The following is a 20,282-nucleotide window of genomic DNA, read 5'->3' on the forward strand; positions in this document are numbered from 1 at the left end:
TTTCCTTTAAACTAACTACAACAAAATCCAAAAACTGCATGCAATCAAAATAACTTTGTCTGTATATATGTGTACCCAAATAAAACAAAAAAATTTCAGCAGAATCATCAATGAATATAAACAGAGGTATTAAAATAGTTAATTCGTATCATTAAGGCTTAAAAAAAAACTAGCAACAGTACAACAAAACCAATTTCATTTCTTTGTTAGACAAATTATGAGCTTACAACAATCGAATCATACCAAATTTAAACACAAGATTTAAATTCATAAAGATAAACAAAACAAGAAGCCAGGAGATATCACAAGTTGATAATGATATTTTCTATTTTTCAGTATTTCTACTTGAGCAATGAAATGAAAATGTTCACTATTAGTATTAAATGACTAACATCATCAACAGCAATACTGTTTTAATTTTTTTTGACTGAGTTCACTTCCTATTTAATATTTACAATTACCATATATGGCAGCAAGGTAGAAGATTAAGAACACTGTTTAATTTATGTGTATGGGGGTTTTGCCTAAATGTATGTCTGTGTACCAAGTATATCCCTGGTACCTATAGAGACCAGAGGAGAGGGTTGGAGTTCCTGGAGGCAGATTTACAGATGGTCCTGAGTTGCTATGTGTGAGTTGGGAACCAGAACCAAGTCTTCGGGAAGAGAGCCCAGTGATTCTGACTGCTGAGCCATCTTCTCCAGTTCTTCTTTTTGTTTGGTTGGCTGTTTTGTTTTGTATTGCTTTGAGAAAAGGTTTCACTATGTAGCCTGAACTGGCCAGGAAATTACTATGTAGATAGATGAGTCTGGCCTAAAACTTGAGGCATCTCTCTAGTAATTTTTTACAGTACATAAATTACTCAAAAAACTCATTTATAAAAGTCTATTTTTATTATGTTAAAATGATTTTTTCTTTTTTTTTTTTTTTTTAAATCTCTGAGGATACAGGCATTTATCATTTAAAAATCTAAGCAACACAGAATATAAAGGATTCTAATACGAATAATAATTTATAAACTACAATATGCCACTTACAAACCTTTGGGCATGTACAAATGTCCTACTTTTAAAAACTTGAAACAAAACCTGATAATCAAGTGAAAAGTACAATCACCATGCTTCAATGATATTCACTCTTCCAGAATCAGAAATATGTCAAAACTCACCTTCCCAGGGCTAACTCTCCAACCCCAGTTACCCTAGGGTATATTTAATGTGATAGCTTCTATTATTAATTGAAACTGCTCCTAGCCATTGAACGTTCTACACGTGTCACATGTAATGGAAGAGGAGTCCTAAGAAAGTGATTCTCGGACTTGGGACACCAGAAAGAAGAGAATTAGCTCTTGCAAACTGTCCCACTATGTATACGTGCATACACATATCACACACAAACACACACACATAAAATGTAAAACAAAAGAACCCTAACTAATTCCATAAAGTTTAAGCAACGAGCCTAACAATACTTACTTACCATTATTAGGTATTAATTCCATATCCCAAGGACTCATCTTTTCTGTATCTCCATTGTCCCAACTTTAAGAAAGCAAAATTAGTCCATTAAAAGTTCAGAAAATGACAATACAAAAAAAATTTATGAAAATCATATTAAACAAATAATTGACTCAGTATTAAAATGAAGTATCTTGACTTCTTTACTAAGAGACCAGAAAAAAATTCAAACCCGGGTCTAACTGAAAATACAACCAATTATGTTCTTACCAAACATTATAACACTGAAACAAACTATCAGGGTACTCCGGTTGAAGAGGCTCTTGACTTTCAATTGTTCCAAACCACCAGGCATCATCTATGACAGATCTGAAGCGGTCACCTGAAAAATAACAAAAACCGCCCGTCTCATCCATCACATTGGTATGTACTGTCACACCGGTTAACTACCTTTCCTAAAGTGTATCTCTCCAAGATTCTTACACTGGATGATTTCACAAGGCAAAAGGTAATCCATATATTTAAAAAAAAAAAAAAAAAAAGGTGAGGAAAATTAGCACACATATCTAAAATATAACTTACATTATTTCTTATACTTCAATAGTGAGACTTTGCCTTTTTGTCTTGATCATTTTTGCAAATGCCGCATTTGAAATTCATCATTTAGGCTATGTCTAAACTTCTCATATAGACTTTGGGTTACTTCTGACTAAACATATTTATAGTTTATTTTTAATTTTTTTACTTCCTTTTATTTCCCACAAATAATCATCAAGATTTCAGATTGATCATCTCCATCATTCTTACAATGCACTACACACTCACTCACACTTCCTTTCTAAAGGGCAACAACAGAAGAAATCGTGAAAACTGTCAAGATTTGTAGAAAAAGAAAACATGCCTTTTGTCTATTCTTTATCCAACTGCTACGGTTCTATTATTAAATCTGCTCATGATAAATAAACACTAGTAAGCTCCAAGAGTCACACCTTTTTGGAATGTCAATCTTGTCAGTTTCCTGCTGCATATAAAAACTGCAAAGTACCTTTTGCTTTGTGAAATGTTTTCCCTTCATGTCTGTCCCTGTACTAACTAAATCTTCTCCTGATAGCATGAGCAAAGCCTAAGAAGTGGGTATAACTGAATATATTAGTTGGTTTTCAACTGCCTTCATCTACTTAATAATAGTGGTATCATCTATATTAGAATATGTGAGTAGTGTCTTATACGAAAGTACTGTTTAATTTTTAACATGCAAGTAAAGATTAATGAATTAGTTTGCCAACTAATCAGTTATTTTCAAGAAAAGTTTTCTCATGTTAAAAAAAATGAAAGCTTATGCAGACATGCATAAAATAACATAGATGCATTAAATCAGAAAAACAAGGTAAAGTATCTTTTAAAATAGAATTCTTTAGAATTAGAATTAAAAGAAAACTTTTATAAAGTATTATTGATTTGACTTGGGTACTGAGCTGGAGCCATATAAAGTATTAAGTCTGTCAGATGCATACTGGTGATAGTGAACTGAGAGATAAGCTATTTTACAAGACTTTGTACTAACACCATTTTTAAATCTACCAGAACATTACTAAAAGCATGAATTTAATAGACCAATCTTTCAGGACTCTCCCAAGCCTGACAAGCTTTGCTCCATGATGAATCAGAGACTACAAATGCATCTGACCAGTGGCCAGTTCCGTTAGGCTAGGTTAACAATGCAAAGTATCAGAGTCAACCATCAAATATTCCTGGTAATAGTAAATAGCACACATATTATTACAAAAAGAAAAGTACAACAGACTACGAAGACATACTAATGTACTAAAATAGAAAAATTGAAAGATAAATAAAAATGTACTGATGTATATTCATTCAAAATTAATGATTCAAAATTATTCTAATTTACCTTCCACTTTGTCATACAATATTGTTTTATTTCAATAAAACTGTATATAAAAGAAATGTGCGCTGCTTTTATTCTAGATTGTTTCTATACTGATTGTAAATATAGTTTACTACTAGTCAAATGTATTACAATTGTTTCCTGAAATCTATTTTCCTCAAATAATTTTAAATATTCAATTTTCATGTTCTTTATGCATTTAGATTAACTATAAAATGAATTGTATAAAGTACGTTTCAATATAATTTTAATGCTAATTACTTTTTTTATATAATGTAAATGTAACTCTCCTCTTTTGAAGCCTTCCTTCTTGGTGATGCTATCTCTGGAAACTCCTATTTCCTAGACATCCCTTTATACTCTTCCACTGCTCAGCTCATCTTTTGTTGTTTCTTCTTCTTCTTCTTCCTTCTTCCTCTTCTCCTTCTCCTTTTTTTTTTTTTTAAAGATTTATTCATTTAATATACATGAGTACACTGTTGCTGTCTTCAGACACACCAAAAGAGGGCATCTGATCCCATTACAGATGGTTGTGAGTCACCATGTGGTTGCTGGGAATTGAACTCAGGACCTCTGGAAGAGCAGTTAGTGCTCTTACTGCTGAGCCATTTCTCCAGCCCCCATCTTTTGTTTCTTAAGAAGATGTCATACTTCTGTTTCACCTCATACCCTCTGATTATAACATTTTAAAAGTGACTCTTTCAGGTAAGCAAACAAAATACTCACTTTCATTATGATGTATTAATGCATGTGTATCATATTTCATTTTTATGTATGATCCTATCTGCTTCCTTCTCCCACTTAAAACTAAGTTTTGCCAAAATTAATCAAGAAAAATAACATGCCAAAACACTGGAAAAAGAGCTCACTATACCAACTGATATGATTTGTTAAGCGATGTCATTTACAGTACACTCTAACATAGCACAAACAGTGAATTTGTTTAAATTAAGAACTACTCAATGAATACATGTCTACTTGTATACTGTAAATAGCTTAAAAGTATATGATTTCACACTTTCAGACAGTTATGAATAATAAAATAATTTTAATGTTAGCCCAAGTTCAAAACTCAAATTCATGATGTTATATCACCTTTGTCCTCAAACATGATTCCTATTATCAATATTACTGGATAAGTTTTAAATTCAAAACATAAAAACAGCTCAGAGAAAAAAAACATTCTAAAATAATTCTGTAATGGTTAAGCAAATGGAACAGAAACGTTTTGAAATTTGAACATTAACAGCTTGAATTATTTTCATCCTCAAAACTTAAAAATGGTGTATTTTTCTATTAGTATACTTATAAATGATTAAAAAGATGTTTGCAATTATGCTAAATAGCAAATCATTTATAAAGCAAAGGGTAAAATATGCACAACACCTATGGCATCTTAATTACCTACCTATATTCCATCGTCTATATTTTGCATCATCAAATTGTTGTCTCAAGACTAGAAAATCTATGACGTCAGGCATATCATGGTATCTATTACAAACAGAAACAGACGAATTACGTCACACATCTACAAGTATCTAAGATATGTTCTAATTTATCTTGAAAAATACTCCAACACTATCAAAGCTCTGCCTTAATAGCAGTCCTTACTTCATGGTAAATGATCCACCAGTCAGTTTACCAGTATCAGGATCTAGAAAAGCAAGTTTAAGGCAGCAAAGGGTAGGCAATCCCACTTCATACTTTATACCAACGATTTTCATTAGTTCTTGTTCCTACAATACAAAAAACAAGACATTATCTTTGCAGAACAAAGTGTGTGCTTCTAAGGCAAGCGGTAGATGCCTCGCGTCTCTTCTCCATCACGGTCTGTTTTATATATTGAAACAAGAGCCTCTTACTGAATCTATAACTTGCCAGTTTAGCTAGTCTAACCAGCCTGCCCTAGTCGCTGTCTGTCTCCCAAGTGCTGAACTGAGTGTATGAAAGGGCACAAACAACAGACACCCATTCTATATTACAGGGGTCCTGAAGACCTGAACATAGTTTGTTTGTTTGTTTGTTTGTTTGTTTGTTTGTTTGTTTGTTTCTTTCTTTCTTTCTTTCTTTCTTCCTTCCTTCCTTCCTTCCTTCCTTCCTTCCTTTTAATTTTTTTTTTTTGTTTTGTTTTGTTTTCCTCTGTGCAGACCTAGCTGTCCTGGAACTCACTCTGTAGACCAGGCTGGCCTGGAACTCAGAAAGAAATCTGCCTGCCTCTGCATCCCAAGTGCTGGGATTAAAGGTGTGCACCACCACTTTCTGAACTCTTATTCCCCAGTCCCATTCAGTTTCTTACAGTCAAAGAGTAAACCTTCACACAACTTCACTGCAAAAAATATATTTTACATCAGAAATATGTCAATATTTACCCTTAGTTCCATCTTATGCCATGGCTGCTTTTTAGGATTGATACTATAAATTTTATTTTTCCGGGCCATTTCAACATATGCTTCATGCCCTTGTCGGAAATAATAAACCTAAAAAATAAATAAATAAACAAACAAACAAGTAAAAAATAAAAAAATAATAAAGGTGGAAGATACTACTTACATTGAACAGAAAATCTAATTTAGAGATTGCACAGAAAGTCTTACAATGGAAATTTTAAATATTATTCCAAGTTGTCTTAAATCCACTTAAACAAAATGGAAGTGCTCTAATTAAGGACTCCCCTGTGTATATATACAGAAAACTAAATGTGCAGAAGTTTTGTTTTTACTTTATTATTTTACTTTTTAATTTAAAGTATGTTAATCCATACAATGTATATCCCCCCTCCACACACACACACAAATGATTATAACCAGGTGAGTTTAAATTTATGGTCACAATATTTTTAAAATCACATGTCTCTACATATGCAGAAAACTTTGAAATCAAACATGTAATCTTCATATATATATATATATATATATAATTTTTATAGTTACTATGTTGAATACTAGTAGGTAACACTTCTTAAATTTGCATTAGAAAATACAGAGACATGTTCTGAGAAATTCTGATAGAAAGTCTTAAATTAATTGCAAATTCTTTTTAGTTTCAGAGCAGTCTGCTTTACAAGTTGACTGAGTTCCAGGCCAGCCAGTGATACACAGAAAAACCTAGTCTTGAAAAACCAGAAAGGGGGTAAAAACATCCAGTCTTTTCAAGATATTTAATATTATGATTTATATTTAATATCACATATTTATAGATGTCCTGAGGAGTATTATTACTAGATCTTTGGTTGTCCTTTTCCAATACTCTGTTATAGATATTTAGAATGTTATTTAATTTTTTAAAGGAACTTGATGCAATCTTCTACAAATAAAGTTTCAAAACCTATAAAAATATTCAGTTTACTACTTGAAAAAAACTTTAACTTTTAAAAGTAACATTTAAAAGTACCTCATCACCCATCTGCGGCACAAATGGACATCTCCTGGGAATTGTATCTGTAATCCAAGCTGAGGGCAACCATTCTTCTAACGTTAGACCATTTTCAGTTAATTCTCCTACAGCCAATCTCTGAGAAAGCATGCAACAGCATTAGTAATATCTTCAAACACAAAGAAATGAATCTGTACAAAAATTTTACTCTCCAGTATTAAAACCTTATTCTAGAAAAGCAGTAAAAATGACAAAAGTTATTCAGCTTTTCCTAATCACTGATGGAGAGCTAGTGACAAAAGCAAAACGTATACTCTTCACAAACCTCTCAAAAAGACATAACAGACAAAACTAAAAACTCTTCTAGTCCCTCCCCACACAAAACAAGTCATCTTATAAAAAGTACACACAGCCATTTAAAATGTGCTCAATGGCCTTAAAGTCCTAGCCTTAGTGTAACAATACTAGGTAAGACTATATCATATGGGCTAAGTAGTAGCAAGGATCCAGAAAGCTAAGTGCTTTCATGACTGCTATACACTGGACACTGCACTTCTAAACAACATAAGAACAGTCTCATTCATTCACTCACATTTATTCTTTCTCTCACTTTGTCACTGTCACTCACTCTATATCTTTTAGACGTGTAGCCCAGATTGGCTTCAAACTCATTATATAGTGGAGGCTGATCTTGAATTCTTATTCATCCTTCCTTCCACTTCATTAACTGCTGAGATACAGAGCATCCTCTCTTACTAAAAGTAGTCATTTCATTCTTTGACTCATTTATGCTCTCCCCAAAACCACACACACACACACACACACACACACACACACACACACACACACACACACACAAATCATCATTTCTGAAAGGAGTACTACAAACAGGGCTTTTACTTTTTAACTCCTATGGTTTGAAAAACAACAGTAAAATAAACCTATGTTCCCTCCAGAGTAAAAACTCAGTTTTACTAGTCACCTGGTCACCAACAAGTAATCTGAAGACAACAGCCTTTATAGTATTACCTTATATGAATGGAAAATGAACTTAATAATAAAAAAAACCCTCTGAATCCTAACATTATTTATGCAAGAAATATAAAATGTGGCTGAGTGGATTTACTGATGTTTTTGGTGCTGTTGGGTTTTTTTGGTTTTTTTAAGCAAGTTACCTCTGAACTAATAAAAACTTAAGCTGCACCCTACCATACAGCTCAATTGTTTTGCATGGGTTTGCTATCATACAAAAGAGGCAGCATGCAGACAGCCAAGTACACTACTTGCAGGAGACAGGCCCAAGAGTTATTTCACAGCATACAGTTTCCTGGACCTCTTCCTATTGCTCACAGGGCATTTTTAATTTAATGCCTCAGGAGTGCTCTCACACCTTGAGAACACAGGAGAAGCAAAAGCCTTTGAGATGATTTCACTGAAATGATAGGCTGAAAAGTATTAAGAGCTGACATACTTTAAAAGGATGAGGATGATTGAATATATAAACATGTATGTATATATGTATGTATGTATGGGAACAGCAAATGGTCCACAGTCAAAGAATACAATTTACTGAGTGTTTTATTAAGTTTTTCTGAAACATAGACACCCACATTTTTGTATATCATACATGGCTACTTTTAGGCTATAATGGTAGAATAGCTAATTCTATTCTTTTAGAAAACGTAATTATCTTCATAGCATTGAAAAGTGTTATGCAAGCTGCAAACACTAGAAGCAACCAACATTCCTATCCAGCTGGGACACCTATGGACCATACAACCAGCATCTCCAAATATCCGTAAAGGTATAATAGTGGTGCTCATTATCTTGGTAGTAGCCAACAGCTGTCAAAGTAGGTACACTCAATAGGACGCCTGCTGCAAGACTGTCTTTCTTAGAAGTAACAGGGAAGCTAAACAATGATACACCAGCAATTCTGGCAGAAAACTACTTGCAACTAAGGAATGTTGAGAGCATGACAATTAAGTCATTCCAAGGAATGAGGCTCCTAACTTATTATGCAAGTACATTCATATATGAGTGGGTGGTCAGTCCCAAAGTCAAATATATATGACCAGCACTAAATGGCATTCTTAGATTTTAGGTTTATGCATTTTTTTGTTTCTATGAGTGCACACACACTAACACACACTTGCACGCACGCACACACACACAAAGAGACAATGAAGTAGAAATGGGGAACACAGGGCAGTTTAAGGACAGAAGAAAAGGTCCTCTGAGATAAAGTGGATAGAAACAAAAGGACAGGGCAGAGTAAAACAACTCTAAATGACTCAGCTCAGTACGCAAACAACTGACCTGGTCAAACAGCAGTCAAATGCTAAATGTTTTGAAGGCAGGGTCATATTTCCATGGCAGATTATATGTTCAAGTAATAGAAAATGCTAAATATTACTTAAGATTACTAAGAGATGGAGTTATGGCCACTATAGTGAGGAAAGCAAAAGTAGAGCAAAGTTGAAATAGGCACTTGGAAAATAAGATTTCTGAAGAGCTATATTGGACAGTGGTGACACACATCCCACTCAGTAGGCAGAGACAGGCCGATCCCTGTGAGTTCCAGGCCAGCTTGGTCTACAGAGTTAGTTCCAGGACAGCCAGGGATACACAGAGAAACTCTGTATTAAGAGAGAGGAGGAAAAAAGATTTAAAAGATTTGAGATACATTATTAAGTCAGGTGATACCTAAGTAGTTACGTAAATCACAAGTGTTTATCAATAGTTAGATGCAGCAACTGTTTGGGGTATCATATTACCTACCCCTCCCAGCTATGTCAAATGCTGAAGTTTGATTGCTAGTCTGTGGTGATATAGGAGGTCCTAAAACTCGCAGAAGGTAGTACCTAATGGAAGAATATTGCATTGCTGAGGACTTGGTTTGGGTGAGGGCATGGAGAGGACACTGGCATCCCAATTCCTTCTCATTCCCTCTCACAATGAGGTGATAACACACATTCCCAAGAATCTAACAATACAGCCCACCAAAGAATTTCTTCTAGAAATTCTTTGCTCTTATTTAACCAGTTTTATACATGGAGGTTGTAAGCAAAGTGTTACTTTATAAAGGTTATGCTAATAAAGAGGAAAAACGTTTACATTTTAACTCAAGTATAGCATATTAATTGTACCAGTCTATTTCTCCCAATAAATAAAGTGTCAATGTTGACAGGAGAGGAGTAAGTCTTTCAGAAGGTAGAATTGTACACTAAATAGCTACACTAAACTTGTAGCTAAGATTCTAGTATCACACTGAATCATAAGAACACACTCCGAGACCCACTGATACTAGGGGAACCTTAAGGACTTGGTTGAGGCAGACTTTTGTCACAGAATGAAAGGAAGATAGGAAAAAAAACCATCATTTCATAATAAACCCAAATTACAGCAATTTGTGATTCAACCAGTAAAAATCCAACACTTAACCTGCATATTTTCTTATAATTTTCAAAGCTTCTTGAGAATAAAGAGCCAGAGCATAGTAGTAGTTAATTCTATACGTGATAACATATTAACTTCTAAAGAAAGTAAAAAAAAAAATTTTTGGCAAGGGATAGTGTGGTGGGGGTTGGGGACGGCAGAGTCTTTCTATGTAGTCTTGGTTACCCTGGAATTTGGTAGGTAGACTAGGCTGGACTCAAACTTGCCTGCCTCTGCCTCCCAAAAGCTGTATTAAAAACATGCATCAGCCCACTGAGCTAAGAAAAGGTAAACATGTATTTTTAAAACTTTTTCTATTTACCAAAATATATCTATATACTACAGTATTATTGTCTTTAAATTTAAAAAAATTATTCTGTATATGTGAGTGCATGTACCATGGTATATTAGCAAGAATCAATTCTCATATTCTACCACATTACAGCCAGGGATCAAATTAAAGTCAGCCTTTGTTGGTAGCAAGCACCTTCCCTCACCTGCTATTTTCCTCGATAACATCTCCATGAGCCTTCTCCACTACTTATTACAGTAGTTCATACAGCAAAGACATATATGCATTTACTTCAGAGGAAAAAAGTTATAAGCTGTCATCCTCTCATTTGCTGGATTAAAATTTTCAGCGTTATAAGGACAGGTTTTCTCTCCTGTTTCCTTCTTTCTTCTCTCTACTCTCATTAGCCAAACACATCACTAACTCAAAAAGTGAAAATTTAGAGTTTGCATACTATAGTTAATGAAAACTTGCTATAAAAGGATACTCTACTCAATAATTGATTTGTATTTGCTTTATGGTCAACTATGACATGTTTGTCATTTATATTTCATGTGATGTACCCCTGGAACTTTTTTCTATTTATAGGATTAATAATTAGAATAGTTAATGTAAGACCATTCAGTAGACAAAATCTCTTAAACTATTATTTTTCTTATGTAAATAATTCAGTGGATTTAAAAAATGTTTCTTAAAATAAATACGCAATCATTTATAAACTATGGCAATGTTCTGAATAAACATTCCTTGGTGACAAACACCAAACATACCTCTGTCAACATATCTCTGTGTACTTTACTAGTGCTTACTATATACCTCTGAATGTTTTCTGTTAGTATTTGTCAATAAGCCTCAATGTTTGTTGGATTATTCACATTTATGCTTTGAATCATTTCCCCAGAAGAAAACACTTGATATAAAAATTGTAAAATGAACCTTTTGTTTTCTTTCTTTGGGCTTTTTTTTCTTTGGTGATGTTGGTCCATCTTTTTCTTCATTTGCTTTTTTTCTTTCCTTTTTAATATGTTTTTGCTTCTGATTTTCAGATTCTTCTTCTTCATCTGAACTACTTTCTGGTTTCTTGGTTTTATGCTTAGGAACTTTCTTTGGTGGCTGCAAATTAATCCCAGCATCTGCTGTCCAATCAGAATAATCACTGGAGTAGTCACTAAAAGAAGAGAAGTGACTTTTAAGTCATAGTCGGGTGGTTTTAAGACCACGTTTTTAGACAGACAGACAGACAGACAGACAGACAGATAGAGATAGATAGATAGATAGATAGATAGGCAGACAGACAGACAGACAGACAGACAGACAGTCAATAAATCAGATAGATATAGGCATGAATGGACTAAAAGATATTTCCTTATGCTCAATTCCCCTAATCCTCATATCTAAAAACAAATTTTGCAACTTTCATGGAAAAATAAACTTAAGAACTTAAGTAAATAATTTTAGGATGCATGCTATTTGCAAAGGTCATTAATACTCTTCATACAAGAAATAAGGAATGGAATATCACCTTTTTCAGTTGAAGCAGAAGTAGAAAGAGAACCAGCATGCATGCACCACAGTAAGCAAGCAAGCATAGAGATTTCTTTTATGAGGGGATCTTAGAATTTTTTTATTGGATATTTTATTTATTGGCATTTCAAATGTTATCCTCTTTCCAGGTCCCCCCCCCCCGCAGAAACTGGTTATCCCATCCCCTTCCCCCTGCTTCTATGAGTGTGCTCCCCCACCCATTTCAGCCTCCCTACCTTGGCTTTCCCTTACACTGGGACATCAAGCCTTCACAAGACCAAGGACCTCTCCTCCCATTGATGACCGACTAGGCCATCCTCTGCTACATATACAGCTGGAGCCATGAGTCCCTCCATGTGTACTCTTTGATTTGGGGGGGGTGGTGGGTGTGGTTGATTGATATTGTTTTCTTTCTATGGGGTTGCAAACCCCTTCAGCTCCTTTTTTAGCACTTCTTTTGAAGTGATGATTGAAGCCTTCTAAGTACTGAACTAGCCAAAGTATGAAGTTCTTTTCTATTTTTAAGATGGGACCTCACTATATCTGACTGGCCTCCAACTCATAGAGACCCACCTGCCTCTGCCTCCAGATTACTGGACAGGTATGCACTAGCATCCCTGGCCTAAGGATAAAGTTCTTTTATCTATCTGCCTCTGCCTCCAAAGGGCTGGAATTAAAGGGGCGCAACACCAACACTCAACAAGGATGAAGTTTTTAACCCAGTAGGAACTCTTCTAGTAAGCAAATACTGAACTGGCAGGTGAAAAGTGTACCTCGACAGTTGGAAGGTTGAACTCATAAACATAAAGATACTTAAACATGTAAAAATCTTAGGATGTAAAATGAAGTCATTTCAGAACAAGTATGGCTCAGTGGTAGGACCACAATAATTACATTCAACCAAGACTGTTTTATCTGTTTTCCCATTAAGGAGGAAAATATAGGACACAAACTGTCTTACTATCTGCCATATCTTTCCTGTATACCTTTACACAAGTATGTAGTCCTCATATGGTTTCCCTCCACATATCTAGCTATATTGTCTTCTTTCTTAACTTTAGTATATTAGAGTATTTGCTTATTTTGCATAGATTTATCATTTTTAAATGTCTTAAAGAGATATAAGTTCTACTTCCCAAGTACTAGAATTCAACCTATGTGCCAACATATATGATCTTTAAAATTGTGTAAAAGACTGGAAAAAATGTTTTAAGCATGCTCTTCTAGTGTAAGTTCTCTTCAATTTATGAATATTTCACTCTTTGAAAACAGAAAAATATTAAGTACTATCTATAGACATTTGTATACCATTATTAAGAATCGTTACTGAGGGTCAAGAAAGACTTTGATCCTAGAACTGCTCAGAATCTTGTATTAAACGTACAGTACCCACTAATGTTTCCTTTGGAAATCTATTTTTAGAAATTGCTGAAAAAGGAAAAAAGAAAAAAAAGGAAAAATAACTTCCTTCCCCAAGGGTGTTATTTCCATGGACCATTAAAACCTTGTTATGTAGCTAATGCTATTAAGACTTTAAACATGTGCAATTCCAGCAGAAGTACTTGAAGGTTTTCTTGCTTGCATGATCAAAACAAAAAGGAGTAGAAAATTTCTTTTCATTACTGGTAGAGAAAATTAGTAATGTCCTGTACATACAGCCATGTAAGAATAAAACTTCTTTACTTTCACAATCTGATGCTTACACATTCCTCAACATCAGCAGTGAAGCTAGTTTATGATGCTCCATGTTAAATATAGCTTTCAGAAACTGAGTAACAAGTTAAAAACATTACTTTACCGATCTAGTTGTAATTTTTCCCATAAAGACTCGCCAGGAAGAAAATCTAAATCTTGCTAACCAAAAGAGTCTTCATATAACTCTGTACCCAGTGTTCACGTACAGAGTTATTTGAAGTACAGACACAGAGGCACCTGGACGAGTAAACTCTACACTTCTACCTGGAGCTGCCATCACTGTGCCATGCTCGCTCCTCTTCCTCAGAAGTCCCACCGCTGACAGCAAGTACTTCACCTTCCTGTGACAACAAAGACAGATTTCATAAGCTGCCGCCTAAGAACAGTAGGAGATCAAACATCTGACTTGGGAGTAGAAAAATACAACTTTAGTATTTTTATTCAAAAAAGCTAAAACAAATATTCATAAATATTATCTATTAATACTAGATTCAGAGACCTCTGAGATAACTGCCAGGTGTGATGGTTTGTATATTCTTGGACCAGGCAGTGGCACCATTGGGAGGTGTGGCCATGTGGGATAGGCGTGACCTGGTTGGAGTAGGTGCTTCACTGTGGGTGTGGGCTTAAGATCCTCACCCTATTTGCCTCAAAGTCATTCTTCCACTGGCAGCCTTTGAATGAAGACTTAGAACTCTCAGCTCCTTCTGTACCATGCCTGCCTGGATGCTGCCATGCTCTCACCTTGATGATAATGGACTGAACCTCTGAAACTGTAAGCCAGCCCCAATTAAATGTTGTTTTTTGTAAGACTTGCCTTGGTCATGGTCTCTGTTCACAGCAGTGAAACCCTAAGACACCAGGTTTCATTTTATTTAATTTAATTTTTGTTTAATTTTATTTTTCAGAGCTAAGAACTGAATACATTAATAATGGACAACAAACTCTATACTTAATATCTGAAACTTATTAAACATTTTTAAAAGCCAGGTTCTTTATAGATGGTTTCAGGATCTTAAAATTGGGTACATTTATATTTTACTAACTATTAAAACAACTTTACAAATCAGGATATTTCATCTCTAACCTTATTTTATTCAATTAGAGATGATTTAAAACAATAATAAAGCTACAAACTGGTTTTCCTCTTAGCAACAACGTGTGAAGGTGTTTTTCTATGAGGTTATAATTTTTGATACAACTCTTATGTATCTTCTTTATATTAACAGCATGCTTCAACAGCAATAGTCCCCAGTTACTAAACTACTTTAAGTTCTTTGTGTTTGCCATGTATTACTGATCTCAATGCAAGAAGTACAAGTTTTAGAAACTTACAGAAACTCGTTTGAAGCCGTGTAACTATTAAGACAAAAGGTTGATTTTGAACCTAAGTCATTGCAGTCCAAAGCCCAGGCAATTTATAGTATGTATCTCTGAGTTTTACTGCCTTCTAGGCACACTGGAACCATCTGAAGAGCATATTGCTCTTTACAACTTAAATAAAATAACTGATTTTTTTTTTTAAAAAAAAGTAATTTATTTTATGTGTTTAAGTCTAGTCTCATGTTTTCATGTGTAACACATGTATGTCTGCTACCATAAGGTCAGAATCATGGAACTAACTGGAGTTACAGTTGGTTGTCAGCCTTCATGTGGATTCTGGGACCCAAGCCCAGGTCCTTTAGAAGAAAAGGTGCTATTAATTGCTGAGCCATCTTTCCAGAAACAAAATAATATTTTACTATTTACATTTTAATTAAGTATGATTATATTATCCCCTCATCCTCAACCCCCAGGCCCCTCTCATTGGTCTTTTTTTCTTTATTACTGTTTATTTACTTATTTACTGCAAATAAACATATAAACACAACCTGCTGAATCTGTTCAGTGCTGTTTGTATATGTATGATTTTAGAGAAGCAGTATTACTATTTTGGTGTCTTAGTGAAGAATGTGAACTATATAACTATTCAAGTGTTTGTATAATGAATTACGTAAAATCTATAAATGATAGTTGTTTTTGTACTTCATTTTTTTTCTTAAAGGGAATGAAAACAAACATAATTACTTTTAATTTCTAAATTCAAAACATAAAAAGACAAAATATTTTATCCAAAATATCCATGCTTCTTATCCATGTTAATGATTATTTTCTATTAGCACACTCCAGTTTCTCTTAAAACAATTACTTAACTGCTTTAAAAGGATACTCAACTGGACAGAAACTTTCATGCCACTATTGTAACTGTCAAAATACCCAAGTTCCTAACCTAAAACACTGAACTGTAAGAGTACTTGCTAAAATTTTATATTTAAAAGAGAATTATAAATATCTCAAAAATAAAGTCCTGAATAAGACGGTGGTTGAATGATTTTCTTTGCTTTAGAAATGTACAAATTAGTAGAAGCAAACATTTATAGAGAAATCTCAAACTAAGAAAAAGCACATAAGAAAAAGTAAAAAGCTAGAGCAAGAAGCTCTAAATTACTACGGATAACAGTCAAACTGCTTCTAATCTATCATAGGAGCAATTTAATAACTCAGCTTTAATACAAAAGGAACATGCATTTAATTATTAGTCACTATTAAACAGTTATACACATATAAATTCGAAACATCTTTGAACCTCAGAACTCTTACAGGATTTTCATTAACTAGTACTTTGTACTTAACATACTCTATTCACAAGGTATTATTCTAAAATTCTATCAAAGAAAATTAAGAATAATCCATATGGACTATATTTTTTTATAAATTTGAGATTGAAAATTATATATATATATATATATATATGTTATTTTAAAGACATGGCTAGAATAAAACATAAAATACCATATCAAAATTGTATTTACAGTGAATGCAAACAATGAAAGTCATATTTAAAAACAAGTTCAAGAGATTTGTGAATGTTCTCAGATCTTACATCTGAAGAACTAGTTCCATTCTCTAGCTCCTCCAAGGGCCTGGGTGGTTCCTCCAGTGCAGATCTTGTACGGTAATTGTGCTGATTCGCTTGTTGCTTTTTAGAATCCCCGAGATCCAGGAAATGCTCATGAGCATGATTCTAGAATAAATAAAAATAAAATTTATTGATGATAGGATTTAGGCCTTCTTGTTTAAAAGTTGTTATTATGGAAATTCGCATATTTAAAATATCACTAAAATGGACTAATATTACCAACTGAAATTCTTTCTGAAATTAATCTCAAAGTCATCTGCAAACTGGACATAGTGGCTTACTCCTTTAATCCCAGCATGCAAGAGGCAGAGGCAAGTGTATTTTAAGTTCAAAGCCAGTCTGTCCTACATAAAAGAGGTCCATGGCTGCCAGGGCTATGTAGAGAATCTATCTCAATCCTGAGATTTAAAAAACAAAAACAAAAATTTACAAATAGCAAATGTAAATAATTCAAGAAAAAGACAAAATCAAGCAGTAACAGAGATATTCAAATACAACATGCTCCCAGAAAAGTTAAAGCAACTTCAAGAGTGAAAAACATCACATCCATGAATAAAAAGAACCAACTAAAGATCCTTAAAATAAAAAACTAATCAATTAATTAGCAATGAGGAAAAGGTTATCAGGCTAACCATACAGACTGGAATGAGTGAGAATAGCACTCGGGAGGCAGAGGCAGGTGGATTTCTGAGTTCGAGGCCTGCCTGGTCTACAGAGTGAGTTCCAGAACAGCCAGAGCTACACAGAGAAACCCTGTCTGGAAAAAAACAAAACAAAACAAAAAAAAAAACCAAAAACCAAAAAACAAAGAAAAAAAAGCTTTAAAAATTTTTTGAAATTTAAATGTAAATAACCTTTACTTATTTGTTTGCTTGCAAATATGTGACACACATATAGAAGTGAGGACAATACTGTCAATTCTCTTCTACCATGATGGTTCTGGGGTCCAACCTAGTTTCCCAGCCTTTGCAGCAAATGTCAACCAGGTGAACTAATCTTGTCAACCTCTACCAAAAATTTTTATATTTTTGGTTGTGACCCCAGCCTTTAAAAACCAAGCTACAAAGATTTTTATAAGAAAAATATATTTCAACTTTTTTAAGCCACTATAAACTAGTCAGAAACCAGTAATTTTTAATTTGTTTAGATCACTGCTCAGTGATAATAAAGACTTGCTTGAGAAGCTATTTCATATAATGTTCCTAAACCTAATAACTAGTAGCTCTGAAACTTTCCAGCTAAGCTAGAGAAAAGAAAACACAAGTCTTGCAGGGGCAGACCACCGAAATGCCAAAACAAAATACTAGAGACTACCAGTCTTTATTTTTTGAGGGTATATTTGAAATGAGGGGGACAGCACATATCTGTATGTGCACCGCATAACATGTATTCCTGGTGCCAGCAGAGGCCAGAAGAGGCTGCTTGATTCCCCTGACACTGAGAAGAATTATGAGTAACTAAACTCAGGCCCGACCACCTTGAGAGAAAAGGGCTATTCTTTTAAGCATACATAAGCTGACTCAATTAACAGATAAGGATAAAAGAGCAAAAAAATTAGAGGAAAATAAGTTTTAGAATGTAAAACTAGTGAAAGAACTGAAAAATATTTTCCTTAGATTGATTATAGTATATTGAATATAAAATATAAATAAAAGTTGGCATTTGGGGGGCTGGAGAGATGGCTCAGTGGTTAAGAGCACTGACTGCTCTTCCAGAGGTTCTGAGTTCAANTCCCAGCAACCACATGGTGACTCACAACCATATGTAATGGGATCTGATGCCCTCTTCTGGTGTGTCTGAATATTGTTACAGTGTACTTCTATGTGTAAAATAAGTAATTCTTTAAAAAAAAGTTGGCATTTGGAGAAAGGATATGCTAAGAGACAGGAAATGCAAAAACCTAATTTTTAAGTGAAAAATCAAATAATCCAAATAAACAATTGGGAATTAACCATAATAACTTTTTCATTAATATTACTTTGCTTATAACATTAATGCTTATATTTTAAGAGGAATCTTTTAAATGATCATTATACTTATCACCATACTATTAAACATCAAATTAATATTGATTTACCTTTGAGACAGTAAGTATTTTATTCTCTTTTGCAACAGTTAAGTGTTTCCTTTTCTCTTCTGATCTATAACTCTTTATTTCTTCTTCTCCCTTTGCAGTTCTCCATTCTTCTTGTCTACTAAAAGAGAATATTATAACCCATAAGCATTAATCTACAATTTGATTAACGATTTCCTTTAAAATGAGTGTTAGCTCTTACACTAACAATGTAAAGTTAGTTCTGGTAATTTCTTTCTAGATGGAACATGTGGCTCAGAATAACAAAAATACTAGGAAGAGACTTGTTTTGCTGTTCCCCTCATATCAAATTGTTTCTGCTCTGGTAATTATATATTGAATCAAGTTCTAAATATTGCAAAGTTATAACAAGACACCTTGGGTATATGGCTTGTGCTATCATAATCTTACACATCTAATAGATATCAAACGTGTAATCTATTTAACATCAGAGCCTTAAAGGAAAACCAATTACTGAAGCACACATTAATTTTTCCAGTGAGAAAGATCAGACCCTACTACTTAAACGCAAAACCACGTTCTATTCCAGACATTGTTCTATTCCAGACATTAAGATGAAACTAAATAAACAGAAAAAAAAAATGTTAGCTCTAAATTTTAATTTCATTAAATCCAACTCCTTAAAATTACACAATTTTATTTGTACACTGACTTGGAAATTTTGTTGACCTGTAAGAAAACTGAACCTTGGAGCTTTATATTTTTCCCAACATATTCTGTAACAGGAAGGAAAGTGAAATTTAAATCTTCAAAAAAACGGTCAACCTCAAATTTTAAGTTTTTGAGCTTTCAAAATTTTTATACTGAAATAATCTTAAATTCACATATAGATGTGAAAAAGAGAGCAGGAACTCTTGTATTCTTCATTGAGTTTTCTTCAATGGTAAAATCTTGCAGAAATATAGTACAATGTTAACACTAAGGAGCTGACACTGAGCAAACCACTAATCACTTCAGGGTTCTCCAGTTCTACTGCTACTCATTTTGGAATGGTAGTTCTCTGCAAATATATTATGTGTAGTCTTGTACATTACCACAACAATCAATATACAGAGCATTCCATCAATAAAAAGATGTTTAGTGTTCCTCTTTTGTTATCACTTTCTTCCACCTCAAATCTCCCTCCTTCTAATTCTTAGTGGCTACTAATTTGCTCTCCAACCCTGTAACGTTTATATTTCAGTAATGTTCATAAGTAGAATCAAACATTACACAACTTCAGAATCATTTTAATTAAGCATCCATCAAGACAGATTTAAGTAAGATATCAAAACAATAAAATAGAATATATCACCATTTGCTTAACCAAATAGAAGGAAATTTGGATTTGTTCCTCTACTTTTCAGTAACTATACTTATGAACTCAACAGCAATTTTAACTACTTCCTCAATGCTGGGTCCCTCAAATTTTGTGATGCATGTGGGGGGGGGGGGACAAACTTCTATGAAAATCTATAGGCAATTAATGGTAAGGGTAGAAGGCCAAGTTTTTATGCCTCCCCGAGAAGGTATTGGTAGTTAATGGTTGCTGAGGAGGAGAAACT

At 33.9% G+C, this 20,282-nt stretch overlaps 1 protein-coding gene across 2 annotated transcripts in view; it reads right to left on the reverse strand.

Annotated features, from left to right (window-relative positions):
* Phip (pleckstrin homology domain interacting protein) overlaps positions 1-20,282 on the reverse strand; it is a 107,371-nt gene that overhangs the window by 17,148 nt on the left and 69,941 nt on the right. For both annotated transcript variants that reach the window (XM_021206705.2, XM_029543296.1), the window contains 10 exons: positions 18,721-18,838; positions 16,608-16,748; positions 13,949-14,025; positions 11,402-11,633; positions 6,754-6,873; positions 5,733-5,840; positions 4,975-5,099; positions 4,772-4,854; positions 1,728-1,839; positions 1,480-1,541 (listed from right to left, as the gene is read on the reverse strand). In XM_021206705.2, the coding sequence (XP_021062364.1) occupies positions 1,480-1,541; positions 1,728-1,839; positions 4,772-4,854; positions 4,975-5,099; positions 5,733-5,840; positions 6,754-6,873; positions 11,402-11,633; positions 13,949-14,025; positions 16,608-16,748; positions 18,721-18,838 (1,178 nt within the window). The remainder of the gene's footprint in view (positions 1-1,479; positions 1,542-1,727; positions 1,840-4,771; positions 4,855-4,974; positions 5,100-5,732; positions 5,841-6,753; positions 6,874-11,401; positions 11,634-13,948; positions 14,026-16,607; positions 16,749-18,720; positions 18,839-20,282) is intronic.

This window comes from Mus pahari, chromosome 10, assembly GCF_900095145.1.
Source record: "Mus pahari chromosome 10, PAHARI_EIJ_v1.1, whole genome shotgun sequence".
In the NCBI taxonomy this organism is placed as follows: Eukaryota; Metazoa; Chordata; class Mammalia; order Rodentia; family Muridae; genus Mus; species Mus pahari.